General features: G+C 37.7%; 1 protein-coding gene across 4 annotated transcripts in view; it reads left to right on the top strand.

Moving 5' to 3' along the window:
* The window catches only part of Slc26a7 (solute carrier family 26 member 7), a 112193-nt gene extending 98629 nt beyond the window's left edge, over positions 1 to 13564 (top strand). For all 4 annotated transcript variants that reach the window (XM_040741155.1, XM_040741152.1, XM_013110969.3 and 1 more), the window contains 4 exons: positions 5779 to 5879; positions 9369 to 9423; positions 9506 to 9609; positions 10597 to 13564. In XM_040741155.1, the coding sequence (XP_040597089.1) occupies positions 5779 to 5879; positions 9369 to 9423; positions 9506 to 9609; positions 10597 to 10632 (296 nt within the window). In that variant the 3' untranslated portion in view covers positions 10633 to 13564. The remainder of the gene's footprint in view (positions 1 to 5778; positions 5880 to 9368; positions 9424 to 9505; positions 9610 to 10596) is intronic.
* The last annotated feature ends 2901 nt before the right edge of the window (positions 13565 to 16465 follow it).

The following is a 16465-nucleotide window of genomic DNA, read 5'->3' as shown; positions in this document are numbered from 1 at the left end:
TCCTCTCATTTTTCCCTTGTCCTCCTTTTCATTCCTCTGCCTCTCCCTCACACTTCCTCCCTTCTCTTTCTTCTTCCTCTCCCCTATCTTCTTCCATCTCCTTTCTACCTCTCACTTCTTTCCCCTTCCCCTGCTCTCGCCTCCATCTATCTCCTTTCCTTCTCCATAAGTTGTATATCTCAACACTATATAGTCTTACTGTAGATCCACCTTTCCCTCAAATAATCTCACATACATTTAGATTTCCACTTCACACCACTAAATCAGTTACAGGATCTCATGCTTTCCTAGGATAAATGTCAGTCGACAGCAACCATGTTTTACTGATGTGTCCTTGATAAATTGTCCAGGTCAATGTTTATTCTCTAGAAGTTTATCCTCCTGTAAGAGCATGTGTTGGGTTGACTTTCTTTCAATATACAGAAACTGAAAGACATAGGAGGCAGTGATGCCTAACTGTGCAGTCTGAGCGGGACAGTACTGATGCATGACTGTGCAATATGAGTGACATCACAGAGCAGTACCTACAACAGCTAGGTGGTAAAAGACAGAATGAATAAAATCAAAATCATATCTAACCAGAAGGCTAAATTACCAACAGGTTGATATTGAATTATACATTATATGGTTGTAATATCATTAGTTGGTGAGAAAGAAAAAGGACAAGGAGAAGAAAAAAAATTTAAAAATCTGTTGCAGTGAATGTGAGCATGATTCATAAGCATGATATGAGGTCTGACTCCAGCTCTTTGTGTAAGTGTGGGAGGAGGTTAAGGGTGGGGCATGTACACATGAATACAGTTACCTGCAATGGGCCAGAAGACAACATTGACTCCCTATACGTGGACTTATAGGCAGTTGTGAGCCACCTTCTAAGGACTTCTAGGAACCAGGCTCAGGTCCCGTCTAAGGAATGGTACAGGCTCTTAACCACTAAGACATCTCACATCTCATCAGCTCCTAAACTGTAAGCTTTTAATAGAAATAAGTTTAGAACAAGAAAATAACCTCAGAGTCTCATTGTATTTAATGAGTCTCATTAATAAATACTCCTTATATTTACATATTATCTAAGAAGAAATAGTAGGAAATCGAGAAAGAGGTAGATTATAAGGAAATACATATTAAAGTATATGGTGCTGATAGAAAACTTCTCTATTCATTCACCATCTTCATTTTCTCATTTCTTTGGGCACTCCAATTTATCCTTAGTCATCAGCAAGCTTGTTTTTCCTCCTTCCCTTCCTCCTCCTTCCTGCCCCCTATTCAGTCACACCACTGTGCCCCCTCCTTTCTAAGACTTGTATGATCTTGTTCCCAGTTTCATAGCTAAACCTTTTTGGGGCTCACTACCTTATGGTTATCACCTCTGTGATGCCAGCTGTCCTTAATTTCCTTCAAAATGAATCAACATGACGCTCAGATCGCTTTTTTTCTGTTGTGAGACAAACGATGACACAAAGCTTAAAATTTTCAAACTGGGAACGAAACAGAATCCAGGTGTGCCTTTAAGGGAAGCTGTATTTAATTTACAGGACAGTAAGTTAAATGTGATGTGCAGGCACCTAGGAGATATCAGCTGGTTTAAGTGATAAAGAATAGGACCCAAAGAGACTCAATCAAGGGGAGACATGGAGCAAGAAAAGCACTGGGTAAAGGAGAAGTGAGTCAAAAAATTCCCCTTATCTAACAACCTTTTCAGATGTAGAGTTGACATTCAACAGAATAAACAAACAGAAAAAACTATTTACATAAATGAGAAGCTGGAAAGATGGAAGCCTTGGTATTTTCTGAATGAAAACTATAATTGTTAACTTGTGAAAAAGATCTTCCAGAAATATGTTTAGTATTTTAGGGTATCTGATGATATTGCTAACAGGAGTCCCATAGAGTCTATTGCCATGGTGAACTTGCCGTGTGGGCTTCTACCACCTCCAAGTCTCTGCTCATATAACCCTTGCTTTTTTATATGCATTCAGTTTTCATGTTGTTATCCACTGGCAAATATTTCATGTATTCTTTTAAGATTACTTGACTTAGGAATGGTAAGTGATGCTGCATACTCAGTGATTAAAAAAGTAGAGGTGGCTTCTGCTGTCATGGACCCCAAAGTTGAAGCAAGCTTCCATCTTCCTTAAATCCTTCCCCTACTCTTAACCCTCAAATAAAAAACTCAGGGATATAAACCTCCATCACTGCTATAGCAATTATCCTAAGCCCAGGGCCTTAAAGCAGCCCACATTTATTACATTATAGTGTAGTGACAAGGTTCCAAGTGAGTCCCTTGAGCACAGCATTGCTTTTATGGTTGGGATATACTTCTTTTAGAGGTGCAATGGGAAAACTCCCTGCCCCTTTCCAACTTGGTCCGTCTGCGTTCCTTGGTTCATGCTGCCATTAATTTTCAAGTCAGGCGAGGCATCTTCAGGTCACTCTGATCCCTTCATCATCTCTGACTCTGAATATCCTTACCCCTGGATAGTCTAGGATAACCTCCCGATACTAACATCGAGAATTTAGTCAAATCTGCAAAGTTCTTGTTGCCCTGGAAGGTAGCACATTCACAGATCCTGAGGATGAGGAAGTAAACTTTGGAGGCGTTTGTGGGGGTTGGGGGACGTTGTCAGTTGTTTCTGGTTCCTCTTTTGCACTTTCTGTCATCTTCTCCAGCTTTCGTAAGTTACAAGCTGGGCTGACTATTTTCCGTTTGACTACTGGTGTATTGAAGGCAGGCGCCATCATCACTCTGTTCACCACCGCACTTACATCTCCTAACAGGGTGCTTAAATTCACACTGCATCTGTCTTCATTGACTGCTGGGATTAATGAGAGAGCAGACCTGTGAATGAAATGTTCAGTAAAAACCTCACCTTTTCCCAAAGAGAGTATTGTTTCTTCTAAATAGCTCTTGTTCTATTATTCCCTTAGAAATTCAAGAGAGAATTCTGTTTCTCAATAGTTAATTGATACCAACAGAAGATACTTTAAAAAATTACAATTGACTCACTGACTGTCGGAATCTTTTGAAGTAAATGGAAAACACTCCTTATGCAACTTTGAATATTGTTTAATTAAAGGGGTTAATGAGTATTCAACAAGAAAGAGCTGTTGTCCACAATCTGGGTTTAATTGCTCACACACACCTGATGGTTAATGCCTCTGTTTTTTTTTCTTTTCTTGTTGTTGAGGATGAAGCCCATCACTTACCACCTGCCCTGTGGAAATAGATTAGTCTCCCTTTTGCAATGCTCCAAGCTTACCTTATATGCTTATAGCTATTAGCTTGCATTCTCTTTAGTTTTATCTAGGATGATTCGATTCCAATTGTGCTATTTGATTTTCTTAGATGCATGGAAAACAAGGTTATATCCATAATTTATTGCAATGACAAGGCTGAGGAGATATGGGCAAACGAAAATTTTTATTATTTTTGGAAGTTTTCAGAAATGTCCATTGTATTTAAGTTTTTAGCTCAGTGGATCAGAAATGTCACCATTAGGATTCTATTTTTGTTTAAAAGGGGTGCTATTAGTTGATTTCTTTGAAATAGCTTACATAAAAATATATATTTCAAATTAAGTGACAATGTTGATCACCTGGTGCACCGCTGCATCACAGGAACAACCTCCCAGAGGAAGGTTTGTAGGAAGAACATGGACATTAAGAGACTAGAAAACGTTATAATTCAGTAGTTTTCTATTTTGGAGTTGAATATTGAATATTTTGAAGACAATTTTTAGCAATGACACTATACAGTATCACTTAATTTGAAATACATGTTTTTTATACCATTTAATCAGAACAATACTGAGCACAAGAATAAAGTGTGTTTTGTCGTGCACGTTAGTGAAACCACAAGACTTCCCTCCAATATTCACACCAATTTTGTCATCACTGCCCTTTTAAGCTCCAACCACAAATATTTTCATGGATTAGTCATTCACTTAATCAAGGCTATTGGGTAGTAAAAGCACTGATCTTTAAGCAGTGGTTGTCCTGGTAATTCTTTAACAAACAATTTTTGGAGCAGGGAATATGGGTAGAGTCATAGCACTTGCCTATGTGTGTGACATAAATATTTCTACTGTGATCAACAAGAGTGGAGCAGGGAAACACATACCCAAGTGGTATGAGTTATTCTCACATACTGCTGCTGTAAACAAGACACATACCATTTCATTTTCTAAAACCAATATGTTCAAAAGGATTTTCATAGGAAACTCCCAAATACTGAGTCCTAGTGTATGCTATGAACATGATTAGTCTTACTAAATGTTTAGTATCTAGCCTAATAAGAAATATCTAGTCTTATATGTATATACATATATCATATGTGTTCCACACACAGATTTGTTTTTAATTACCCAAGACTGAATTGTTTTGAGAGGATAAAATGTTTCTACACTGTATAAAAATATATTTATGACCAGATCAGCATTCCACTGTGAAGTAGTACAGATCTTCTTTACTTAGGATGAACATTTTAATTGTCCCTGCATTTCAATTCTTTCCCATTTCTTAACCAGGGGCATAATTTATGGGAGAGAATAAACAAGAATCCCTGTGCTAGGGAGTGAAGTCTTGTGGTTTTTTTAATGGTACACGACAAAAGACACCTACTTGGGACGACCTAAGTTGTAACTGCTTTCTACCTTGTTTGAGCTGATGATGAATGTCTTGGTCAATGGAAGGACAGTGGAAGTCTCCAAGAATGCTTTGCATTCTTTTTCTGGGAGAACAGGGAAGCATAAGGCAGGACTGCAGTGCTAGGCATCCAGTAGACACAGGAAGGAGCTGGAGGAGTAGGGGGTCCTGGGCACTCATGTGTTTGAATGCCCCTGGGGCCCGACAGGCATTTCTGTCAAGACTGAAAGTGAAGCAAGCACTCCTTGATCACTTCAAGGAGATTTCCTCCATTTTGTAAGTTCCCACTGTTTCTTTCTTTGTTTTATTTAATCTTCAACCATGTCTATATCCGTTTGTCCAAATTATTAGCTCCTTGAAGAAAAGAATAGGCTCTGACTCATACTTGTTATTATCCACTGCGTATTTAAAGGATTCCCAGACATATTACATTCCCTGTAGTTAATTTAGTTAGTTAGTTAAATGATCTGAAATTGTAAGTTGAAAACAAATCATTTATCTGGACAAGACTTTTCAAATACACCAGTAGTGTTTTCCTGACAATGATTCTCAAGTAACAATTTTCAGTATGCTTCATATTTTCTGATCACCTGTTTTCATTTCTATACAACAGGCTCATGCTGTTTAGTTGGTTGTGGTTGTTTTTTATAGGGCTGTGGTGAACTTGGGGCTCTGTTCATGCAGATTTACTGTGAACTAACTGAAAATTAATGTTAGCACAGATCACCTCTACAGCTGTGGAATACTCCCGAGCTTTGGACTTTTGCTTTAACAAATAAACTGATGTGTATGAGCTTCAGACCTCACAAAACAGGGCTCTTACTCTGGACCTATGCACAAAAGAAGCAGCTGATTCGATAGTGCACCATTCAGAATGTCTACACTATGCTTAGAGTTAACTTGCTAGATATCCTTTCAGACTCATTTAAACTTCCCAGGTGAGTATAATAAAAACAACATTAACAACAAACAAGCAACAGAGCTCAGAAGTAATGGGTAACAAACTGAAATTTGTAAGAATGAAAATGTTCAGAATTACTATTAGCAGCGAGGCACCTGTTGCTTTGCTATCATTCAACCAAGTTGGCAGCAGAAACCTACATATTCTGACTAGAGTTTCTGTGTCTCCTACAGAGGAAACTTCCCAACCCTGCCCCTGTGAGAAGTGTTCTTTGGTCCTGGATTGCAATGGCTTGACTTTTTTCGACTACACGGGAGTCTCTACACTTGTTGAGGTATCTACACAACTTGAGTCAGGCCTGATTTCTTCCCTCCTCTTCAGTAGCAGGAGTATTCCTCAGCTACAGAGTCTAAACCGCTAAACACATAGAACAGTGTGCCTTATACTTTAGTAGGTTTGTTTCAGAAGACCCATCTGGATTCTAGACGTAAGGGGTAAGGGCTCCAAGTTGGAGGAGTGAGGAGACTGAGATTTGAGTGGTAAGGGAGTCATATCTGCCAGGAAGTGAGTTTTCAATGTTCCTAGAATGGAGAGAAAAGCCACCTCAAGATACTGGCTGTGTCTCCCTGCTAACCCTCCCTCAACTCTGCTTCAGCTTGTCCCACTCAGTGCAACTGCTCTCTCCACTCCCCCACTCATGCTGTGGCTGGGAACCGCTTTGTAATGGGAGCTTGAACCACACAGAGGTTCCCTCTTTTATTCTTTCTCTCTACCTGATCCTCGGCTTTTGTTTTGGTTGTTGTTGCTGCTGTTGTTGTTGTGTTAGCTCTGGGGCTCTAGTTCAGTGACAGAGTATTGACTATCAATAGAAGCCTTGGGTTCAATCTCCTGAATAAATATATAAATTGATGAACAGAAAAATTGATCGATCGAGTTCAGATTAATCAGTGTGGTACAGCTTTACACTGTGGATTTTTGACTGAGATCCTATATATTTTGTATTTCTGCATTTGTATTTTAAATTTACTTTGAGATTTCCCACCTTTCACATTCCACACAATGGAAGGTCAAATTAAGAATCTCTGTCCAGGACGATGTGAGTGTCAGTGTTTTGAGGGGACTGTCTATATCTGGAAAGTCTGGGTATCCTGCTGGATCTGTTGAACTCCGGCTATGTGCATGGTGCAAGTCAGGTTTAGGTACCTAGCCTCTCTTCACTGGATGGCCTTTATGGCTGGTATTTTTCTTTTCTCTGTATTGTCTGAGTCCAGGAAAATGTGCTTAAATTCCTAAGTGCACCTAAAATTCAATTTCTGAGGCCAGACTCTGGTTCCAAGTCTTCCTTTTAAACACTCACAGGAGACTGCTGCAGGTGTAGTCCAGGGACAGTGCTGGAAAAAACCAAGTCACTCTCTGTACCCTCCACCATGATAGGCCTGCATGTGGATTTGCTGCTGTTATTGAAGTGCATTTAAATTTGTGACTGAAATTATTAGTTACCCTCTCCAGATGTTTGAAAACACTCCTTAGAGTTGGTGAAGAAGAAGAAGACAAAATATCCTCTGCTCTTGAGCTTAAGGTAGAAGGCTGACATTAAGATGAATCAAGCAATCCAGGCATTGGGCCTGCTAATGAATGAAGGGATTTGTTTTGTTTTCCCTGAATCATGGCAATGGATTAAAAATTCTATAAGCTGAATTAAGAAAATTGATAGTTTCTTTTTTTTAATCAGCAGGAAAATCATACTTGCACTTGACAAGTATTTTTCATTATGTATACAAAACTAGCAGTTTTGTGCCTGTTTTCATTTTTTTAATCCATGTTACTACTTTTTTATTGCATCATGGCTACATTATAATATAATATAATATAATATAATATAATAAAGAACATAGGCTTTAAAGATACAAACGTTCTGGATTCATGTATCAGCCAATACTAGGTCCATGCTTGGAGATAAAGTCTATTTTTATTTTTTCTATCTCCCTACATGTGTGTGGTCATATGTGTGAGTGTGGACACATGAATGACATATGTGTATGTCAAAGTGCAACCTCAGGTTTCAGTCCTTGTTTTCAACCTTGTTTGAGACAGTGTCTCTTCGTTGTATGCTGGGTAGGTGATGTGTGATTTACAGTGACTTTTCATGTCTTTGCCTCCCTTCTCGCCTCAGGACCAGTGTCCTACCTACTGCATCCAGCTTTTCTGTGTGTTCTGAGAGTTCAAACTCAGGCCTATATGCATCTGTGCCAAGTGCTGTACCTACTGAGCCATTTCCCTGGGCCCCATTTGTTTGCTTTTCTATGCACAGGAAATACTAAGTATCGACATGGCCAGCATAGTTAGTAAGCACTCAGAAATGGCAACACTTAGTATTGCTTCTCTCACTTTAAAAAGTCATTTCTCGCCATGGTGAAATTCCCTGGAGTATAAAAGTACTTGCCAGGTAAGACTGACATGTTGAGTTGATCTCCAGAACCTACATAAACATGAAAAGAATTAACCCACTCCATTTTTAAACATCTCCATCATGTGCTGTCATGTGTTTATTAGTGACACAAGCACACACACAGTAGTAGCTAATATATACGCACCCATACACACACACACAAGTTTTAAAACCATTTCTTAAAGTACAAACAATATATTTGCAAGAAAGATTATTTTTTGGTTGCAGCTACTTTGGGACAGAGTCTAGAGGTGAGAGCAGCAATGCCCCTCCAGTCTTGCCTGCCTCTCTGAATTGTAGCAACCCTCTATATTTAGTTACTGCAACATGAAAAACATTGATCCTGGAGTTGTGGATTGAAAGGAACTGGGTGACTTCTATTTATTCTTTCACTGGGGACAGGGATGGGGGTAGAGGTCGGTGAATTGGAGATTGTATTTATCAACATCAACAAGTCACCCATAATCGCAAAGTGTTTGTGCTCCACTGGGCTTTTGAAAAAGTCAAACAGTGAGAGGTCACCTTGAAGTACTTCCAGAAGCAGGAGCTACTCATTCAATGTCAGAGTCAGAGCCCATGTTTCATGTTTTGTGTTTCTCATTTATAATCAAATTGGCACAACTCTGATCAATCTACAATTCTCGTTTTGAAATAATGACTTGCTGATGGAGAAGGATGAGAGAAATTATGTATCTACGATGTGCATGGTTACAATACATTCAAGATACTGTAAATGTAGCTGTCTGTGTCTTGTATATAAGATGCATCACTATTGTATAACCAGTTCCATCCAACTATAAATGACCCTTTACATACACTTTAAGTGAGCTTTATTTGCTTTTGCTGAATTTAAGATCAATTGTTCATAAATTGTTTCTGGTTGAGTTGTCTAGGACATAAGAGTCAAGGTCCCAGTGCATTCCACTGTGATGGACTTTTAAAACTGGAAACATTGGCTCAGGGTATAATGAGGTTTAATAGCTGAGATTTACTGAGCCAATGAAATATTCCTAAAGTATTAGAGTTAGCAAGCCAGCAGCCTTCATCACTTCCACAGGTTGGTCCTTGACTTTCAATAAAAGATGTTGAAAGCAATCTTATATCATTCTTACAGGGAAGAAAAAAAACTGTTTTCATTTTCTAAAGAAATGGTAATATGAGCAGACAAATTTAGTCTCTGTAGAATAATGTTTCACTGTATGAGTCTTTTAGAGCTTGCTGGGCATGTCTTAACTGTGTAACAATGCCTCCCTCTGGTGGTTTGACTTCAGAAACATTGCTTTTATCGTTTGTTTTCCCCAGGAATTATCCTCTTTCCCCACCCCAAACTGAGTTTCTGAACTAACCGAGAGTGTGCTCTTTTAATTCTTCCAGCTTTACCTAGATTGCAAGAGCAGGGGTGTCGATGTGTTCTTGGCCAACTGCACAGGTAAGAGTGTGTCATCCACTACCATCAAGTGAGGCCTCTATGCTGCTCCACTCGTCTTCAGGTAGCCTCTGCTTTCTTGCAGCATCCTTGATAAAAGCAATGACATACTGTGGAGACCTAGACACTGAGAAGCCAATTTTTTTTGACTCAGTATCTGCTGCAATAAATACCATCCAGTCAAATAAGGTGAGCTGGTTAACTGTCAAGCAGGGATTGTAAGAAAAACTAGCATACAGAATCAAGGGCTATGGAAGGATTGCAGCCATTTCCCTCCTACTGATATAAAAAAATCTATAATATCCATTCCCTTTGCTTCTGACACTTTTATTGTAAGTAAAAGAATGATTCTGTTCAACTTTGTGGGCAAATTATGAACATTTGCTAAATAATTTGTATCTTCTAATGTTGTCATGGCTTAGAGAATTTGAAAGTCACCTATCAAGTGCAGATTCTTTGCTTTTATGGCTTTCTGAGATCCACTGCCTTAAATTTGCTCTTGGTTTTTTCCAATGTAGAGATACTAAATATAGATTTTAAATATATGCTTGTGTCCAGATACTCTTGTCACTGTGTTTGTTTATATTATCATCTTTTGAAACATCATATACACAGTCTGGTGGTCACATGACTTCAAATACACACATTATTATACAATATTGGGCCTTTTGGTTTAGCTTTACAATGATTCCCAGATCTGTGGTTTCCCGCAGTTTTCCTGTAACTTGAATCATTTTGCCCTCCTCTTCCTTAGGATAGTGTTAGTGCTTCCCATAGTGAGCCTGCCATCTTCAGTCAGAACAGTATGTAGGTTCCAAATAATGCTTTTATTGATGTGTATTAATTTATCTACTGTGTTCTAGAATATTCTAAAGGCCTTACTCATACTAATTAAGTAAATTTGCCACTCCATATGAGGTATATACTCTCATTTAGCCAGTTTTTAGCTAGGAAAATCAAGGCCAAAGGAAGTTCCACCATTTACCTTGTTACAGTCAGCCATTGGACCTTGGATTTGGAGCAGCCTCCCACATGGCTGTACTCTCATATCTCTGAGAATGTCCATTTCCTAACCATGACTTTTGGTTGGCTTCTGTTCCTGCCATTCTTTTACTATAGTACTGATTAGGAGATACTGTGAGTAATGTGCAGTTATTTCTTCCTATTCTCTTTTAGAATTTGAACAAAGTCAGTGATCACAGTGAAGTCTGAGGCCCGTGTGATGAAGTGAACATCTCATCTTCAACAAATGTCCTGAAGGGCCAGATACTGGCATTTTGCACACATTTTGGTGTATGGATGCTGCATATGACCTCTATTTCAACAAGAATGATATGGGTTATCAGCTGCATAGCCACTGGTCATGGCTTGCAGACCTCTTATTCTTCTAATCTTTCTTTATAAACATTCATTCGGTTATTTTATATAGGGATCAATATGCACATAACGTTATTTTACTAAGTAGTAAAGACACTTATTTCCTTTTATGAGAATAGTCTATATGGTCTTATTTCTATTTTGTTGTATGCTAACAAACAGAGGAACATTTTGATCAGAAGTGGTTTGGACTATTTATGAGCCATTTGTAAAAAATTAAGATCATCTAATTAATACATAAAAAGAAGTTAATGAATGTGCCGTTTTCCCATAGTTTTTTTTACACCAAAGTTACTTCAACACTTGTAAGATAATGTATCACCATATACAGTGAGGAATGAAATCCACAGAAATAAAGCAATTGGAAAGAAGACAAACTAGAAGAGATTGACATCAATACCCATCAACACAATCACTCTGACAGTGTTCATGTATGCAACTATGCTTTCGAATATGGAAGACAACTGGTGTTTTAGTAAAGCTGAGTTCTGTGAATACTGAATTCTTAGTTGTGAATACTGAAAAACATTTGGACATACAATCAGATAGCTCTCAGGTCTACATTGCCACCTTAAGATGTCCTGTTTTCAACCATATTTTTAGTGCAATCAGAGACTATGAGAATTCGTTATCTAATATTTTTCAGATAGGATTTTTAGATGACAAAATATCAGGAGTAGAATGGTTTTATGCTATTTTGGTACAAGATTAACTTTAGAAATTGTCAATTTTCTAAATTTGAGAGACGAATCAATAAAATGTAATAGGTTATTTATCTATACCAAAATAGATATATCACAGACAGATGGCAGATAGATCTCCCTGGTATATTTCCATTTTCTTTTGTTAGAGGTGAACTTGTATGTGATTATCTGTAACTTTACAAAGACAACAGGGTAATTGACAATACCAAGGGGCAGATAGAAGTGTAAACATTATTTTTCATGCTTATATATTTCATTTTTAACTATATGCAAGTATGCAATTTCACAATTTTCTAACAAATTAACTTATATAAGAAGCTACAGATTATAGTTATGCTTTATTCTTAATGGCATTTAAACTATTCTAGAGACTAATACTTTAAGAAAAGCAAGGTACCACAAAGGGGGTTTGAAAAGCAAGTTAAAAATAGAAATTAAGTACTGTTCATTTAGTGGTTCTCAAGGGCATCTGTAAGAGCAAATTTTAACTCCTGTCCAAGTGATATTTTGAAATATTCCTCAACAAGTGTGTGGTAAACATTCATATGATTCTTCATTTTAGCATCTCTGACTTTGGTAAGATGAAATAATAAAATTAAAATGCCAAAAATAGTGTTCCAAATAGTCACTTTAATTTCATAATCACTTTAATTTTTACTGAAACAAACTAAAAAACAGTATTGGTTCACAAAGCCATAGTCTCCTCATTGCTAATTTGGTTAGTCACAAGTAAGCTGACATATATGGTTTCATGAGGAGGTCAAAGGAGAATTGCAAATAGCTTCCTTATTAAAATTAGTTTTATTCTGCATCATCCATTTGCATTATTCTAAAGGTGCATGGTGGCGATATTCTCAATCCATTGGTCCCTGCCATATAATCATGAAAGAAATGTATTATGGTACATATAAATTGACAGTTTACTATGAAAGTTTGGCCTATAATTGAGCTCATGCATTATAAACATTTTAAATTTGTTGTAGATTATGGATCATCACTGACATTAAAATCATTATAGCTAATCAATTGATGATTTGTTCTGTTTTGTTGTTAATGCTGAGACAGTATTGTCTGATAAATTAAATTTGAATGTATTTAAGTATTTATAGTATAATTTTAATGCACAGAAAGTTAACACCATTAATTCCAGTGTCAACTATTAATGCTATATCCAAAGACAAGCGAGACAAAAATCACACACTGTGTTAAGTCAACTGTCCTGTAGTTTATTCCAAGACCACTATGAATGTTTACCCAAAGAAAGTCTCTTGAATTAATTTCTGAGAGTCTAAGAACTGCATATCAGTTTTAGACACCCAAGTGTTCATTTCAAAGAAGAAGCAGAGAACATAGAAGCTACAAGACTACTCCAGTGTTTCAATGTTTCTATCAGCATACTTACCTATTCTTATAAGGCCATCTAGGAAGATAGCATTAAAAAACAAAACTGGCCTATACAGGTGTTGAGAACCTAATATGGCAGGTATGAAATATGTAACTAGGGAAAGACAGTTAACTTTACCTTTATGCAAATTAAATGCCCTTAAATTTTGCCATTTGTCTTTCATTTTAAAGGTTATTTGCCCTGAATTATATAATTTCAGTGTTATAAAGCTTAGCTTAAACTACTTTACAATAATTTATTTGACAGATTTGCCATGTAATATAATGAGGAAAGAGATCTTTCTTTTTTAATGAAAACATTAATGTGTTAATATCCCATATGAGTAATGCTTGACATTTAATGCTTGTCGAAATATGTTGGTATGTTGCTGAACATACATACACCTCTGAAATGTCAATTGTGTGTTCTGTGGGTTGATCTGATTCAGTACCAAATATGTTTTTTGGCAGTGAGTTTGTTGCCAGATAGATTTTAAATAGGGAGTTAAGTGGTGCTTTCTCAATCCAAAGACTTGTAGTTAGAAATCATGTATTCTAATAGGCTGCACTTATTTTTATATTTATCCATGCACTTAATTATTGTTTTTATAGTTATTTGTACTAACTCAGCATGTAACAGCCAATTTACATGGAAATAAATTGAAATACGATAAGTACAATTTTTGTGGTTTTTGTGTCTATGATTTCAGAGTATTTACTCCCCTACAAAGCAAATAGTACAATTGCTTTCTTGCTCTGACCACAGAATAGTATGCGTTGAAAATTCTTGGAAGTGTTCCTGATTCCTAGCAATTTGTTCTTACAAAATTTCAGCCTGGTTCTTGATTTATACACTATTGAAAGGGGCATGCTTTTTCTGTTGTTGTTTATTCCTTCCGGTTTTGTTTTGTTTTGTTTTTTTGCTAGTACTGCAATTGCACAATTGCATAACATTATTTTGCCAGGCTTATATTCCTTTTGTTCTAATTTTAATTGATATCTGTACTTTTTTTTCTGCTCGTGTTCTTTGCTATGTGTTTTTGTCTCTCCTGAGTTCTGAGGGTGGTTCAACTTTAATGGTGACTACTCACAAACAAGAAAATACAGCATTTTTTCCTTATGCATTGGGGACACGATAGACAATAAAATAGAAAATGAACAAAGTGTCCCTGCCTTCCCAGTGCTTGCATTCTAACCAAAGACTTCAGAAAATAAATAGAATGTATTTAAAACATTTCTATTGCGAGTTGGATGATAATGTGCCAAGAACATTAAAGTCAATTAAATGTACATCATGAGGTTGGACAGCATCCCTAGATGGATGGCAATGTAAATGGGAGTGCCTAAGAAGTCACTGTGATACATACCAGACAGACAGGCTTAAACACTCCATGTTCTTCCTCATAGTGCTTGAGATGGGCACATTCAAGATGGAGATAGATAAAATTGTTTCTGGTAAGGGCTCTCTTCTCTTGTAGGCTCTGCCTTCTCACTATGTGGGGAGAGTAGAAAGAGAAAGCCCTTAACATTTCTTCTTATTAGGACCCACACTCATGACACCAAGTATAACTTTACTTACTTACAATGCCCTAATAGACATTATTTCCAAATAAAATTAATTCCATAGCTTTCTTCTTTTGATATCTGTATTTATGTCCCTCTTAAATTTGAAAATGTATTCATTAAAACTCTGTAGCCCCAGAGGTCTTACCTCTGTCGAGCACTAATTCTAAAGTCTGACATCTGAAACCCTGTCTAAATATTATCTTAAATATATGTGGCTCAGAATTAGAGGTGTGATTTATTTCTATACAGAATTTCTCTCTAGCCACAAACCTATGCAAAACACAAACTATACACTCCCAAAATACAGAAAAGGACAAGCAGAGGAAGGAGATTCCCATCCAAAGAACATGAATGAAAGAAGGGAATGATAGGTACCAACCAAGAAAAAAATCAGCATGCCAAGTTCATTAGATTCGGATTCATTAAGTTGTTTTTAAGTATTCGTTTATATTTGTGTGTGTGCATGTATAAATGTTCAAGTGTGTGTGTGTGTGTGTGTGTGTGTGTGCTCGCGCGCACAAGCATGAAAACAAGTGTGAGAGAAAGAGAAAGAGCCAGAGAGCGACAAAAAGACACCTAGAGACTTTTAGGAGTTTGGTTCTTTCTTCCACCATGTGGATCCCAAGTACTGAATTTATGTTGTTTTGCTTGGCAACAAGAACCTTTATCCACCAGACCATTTTCCCATCCCAGATCCATTGATTTATAATTTTGAAAATTGGCCTATTCAGTCTGTTGATCCTCCACATACTGGACCCTCTGGAGCGGAAGTCTTGCCTCCAAATCTGTAGATTTGCTCCCAAATCCTGTGGCTCTGAAAACTATTAAAACATAGGAAGTCTCACATAGCTCCCATTGAACCATCTTTGTCTCTTTCATTTCACACTGACAATCTGATTGTTGGTGTGACTCCGTTTCTGCTACTGCTAAAGTGATTGATTAACCTCATAATGGAACAGTCTGTGGGGGTCATTTGATGTCTCCAGCAGGTTTTTGTTCCACTCCCTCCATGAATGGATTGGCAAACAACAAGGAGTACAAATAGGGGATTGCTGTATGGTCAGTTTAAGATCAACAACTTTTAAACAGAATGAAGAAACGTAAAATTGATTGCCACTTGGGATTTAAATGAAACGAGTTTCAACATGTGGTAGCAGCAGCTTGCTAGCCATGAGCCACTACAGCTCTGATAAGTGTTACAGCTCAAAATCACTGAGGGCTTGGGACCACTCAGACTAAAAGTGGTCACTTGCACAGCAAGTTTGTAGGTCATTAACAATGCAACTGGAGCTCCAAGTCTCAGAAGTGATGGTTCTTAGAGCCTAGAAGCAGCTGTGGGGACAAATTAACTTCTGCAGCATGACTTCCCTTCTTCAGTGAGGATTTTTGTTGGGTGGGGCAGGAAGATGTCCCTCGTCCTGCAGCTGCTAGACGGGTGCAGGGGTCTGTGTGAGCCAAGCTCCCAGTCCAGGTCAGAAGCATCATGTGCTTGGGGACACCCTGATTGGCTGAATGTCGGTATGTAAATAAGCTGAACATGGGGCCATCCAGGAACACGTTATAAAAGCTATGCTGGGGTCCACAAGAAGTGCCACAAAAGACCCCCAGTCATGTATGTAGTCAACAAGAGTGTTTCTTTTTCTGTGCATGCAAGGGGACAACCAATCAGGAAATGAGCAAATGGCAACCTCCAGAGAAGCTTGCAGGCTCCTTTATAGCAAGATTAGAGGAATTTCAGGAGACGTTCGTCTTGGTTCTGATTGATGGATTTAAACAAAAAGTTTATGGGTTGCTATAGGATTGATTAGTGGCTTAGTGGTTAGGGGAGCAGAAGGGTGGGAAAAGCCATCTTTAGCTATATCAAGCTTGCATAAGGCTGCAGGGCGTTTACCAATTGGCCTGTCATGGGGTAGCTTTGGTTCCTTGGCTCTTTCATCTGAGTGTAGGTAGGAGTGGGGGAAAGACAGAACTACCAAAATTACCCAAAGTAAACACTCAGGTCCAGAAGTCTGTCT

Source organism: Mesocricetus auratus, unplaced genomic scaffold (assembly GCF_017639785.1).
Source record: "Mesocricetus auratus isolate SY011 unplaced genomic scaffold, BCM_Maur_2.0 Super-Scaffold_6730, whole genome shotgun sequence".
In the NCBI taxonomy this organism is placed as follows: domain Eukaryota; kingdom Metazoa; phylum Chordata; class Mammalia; order Rodentia; family Cricetidae; genus Mesocricetus; species Mesocricetus auratus.
The sequence above is the reverse complement of the archived record's forward strand: the minus strand, read 5'-3'. Positions and strand labels throughout refer to the sequence as shown.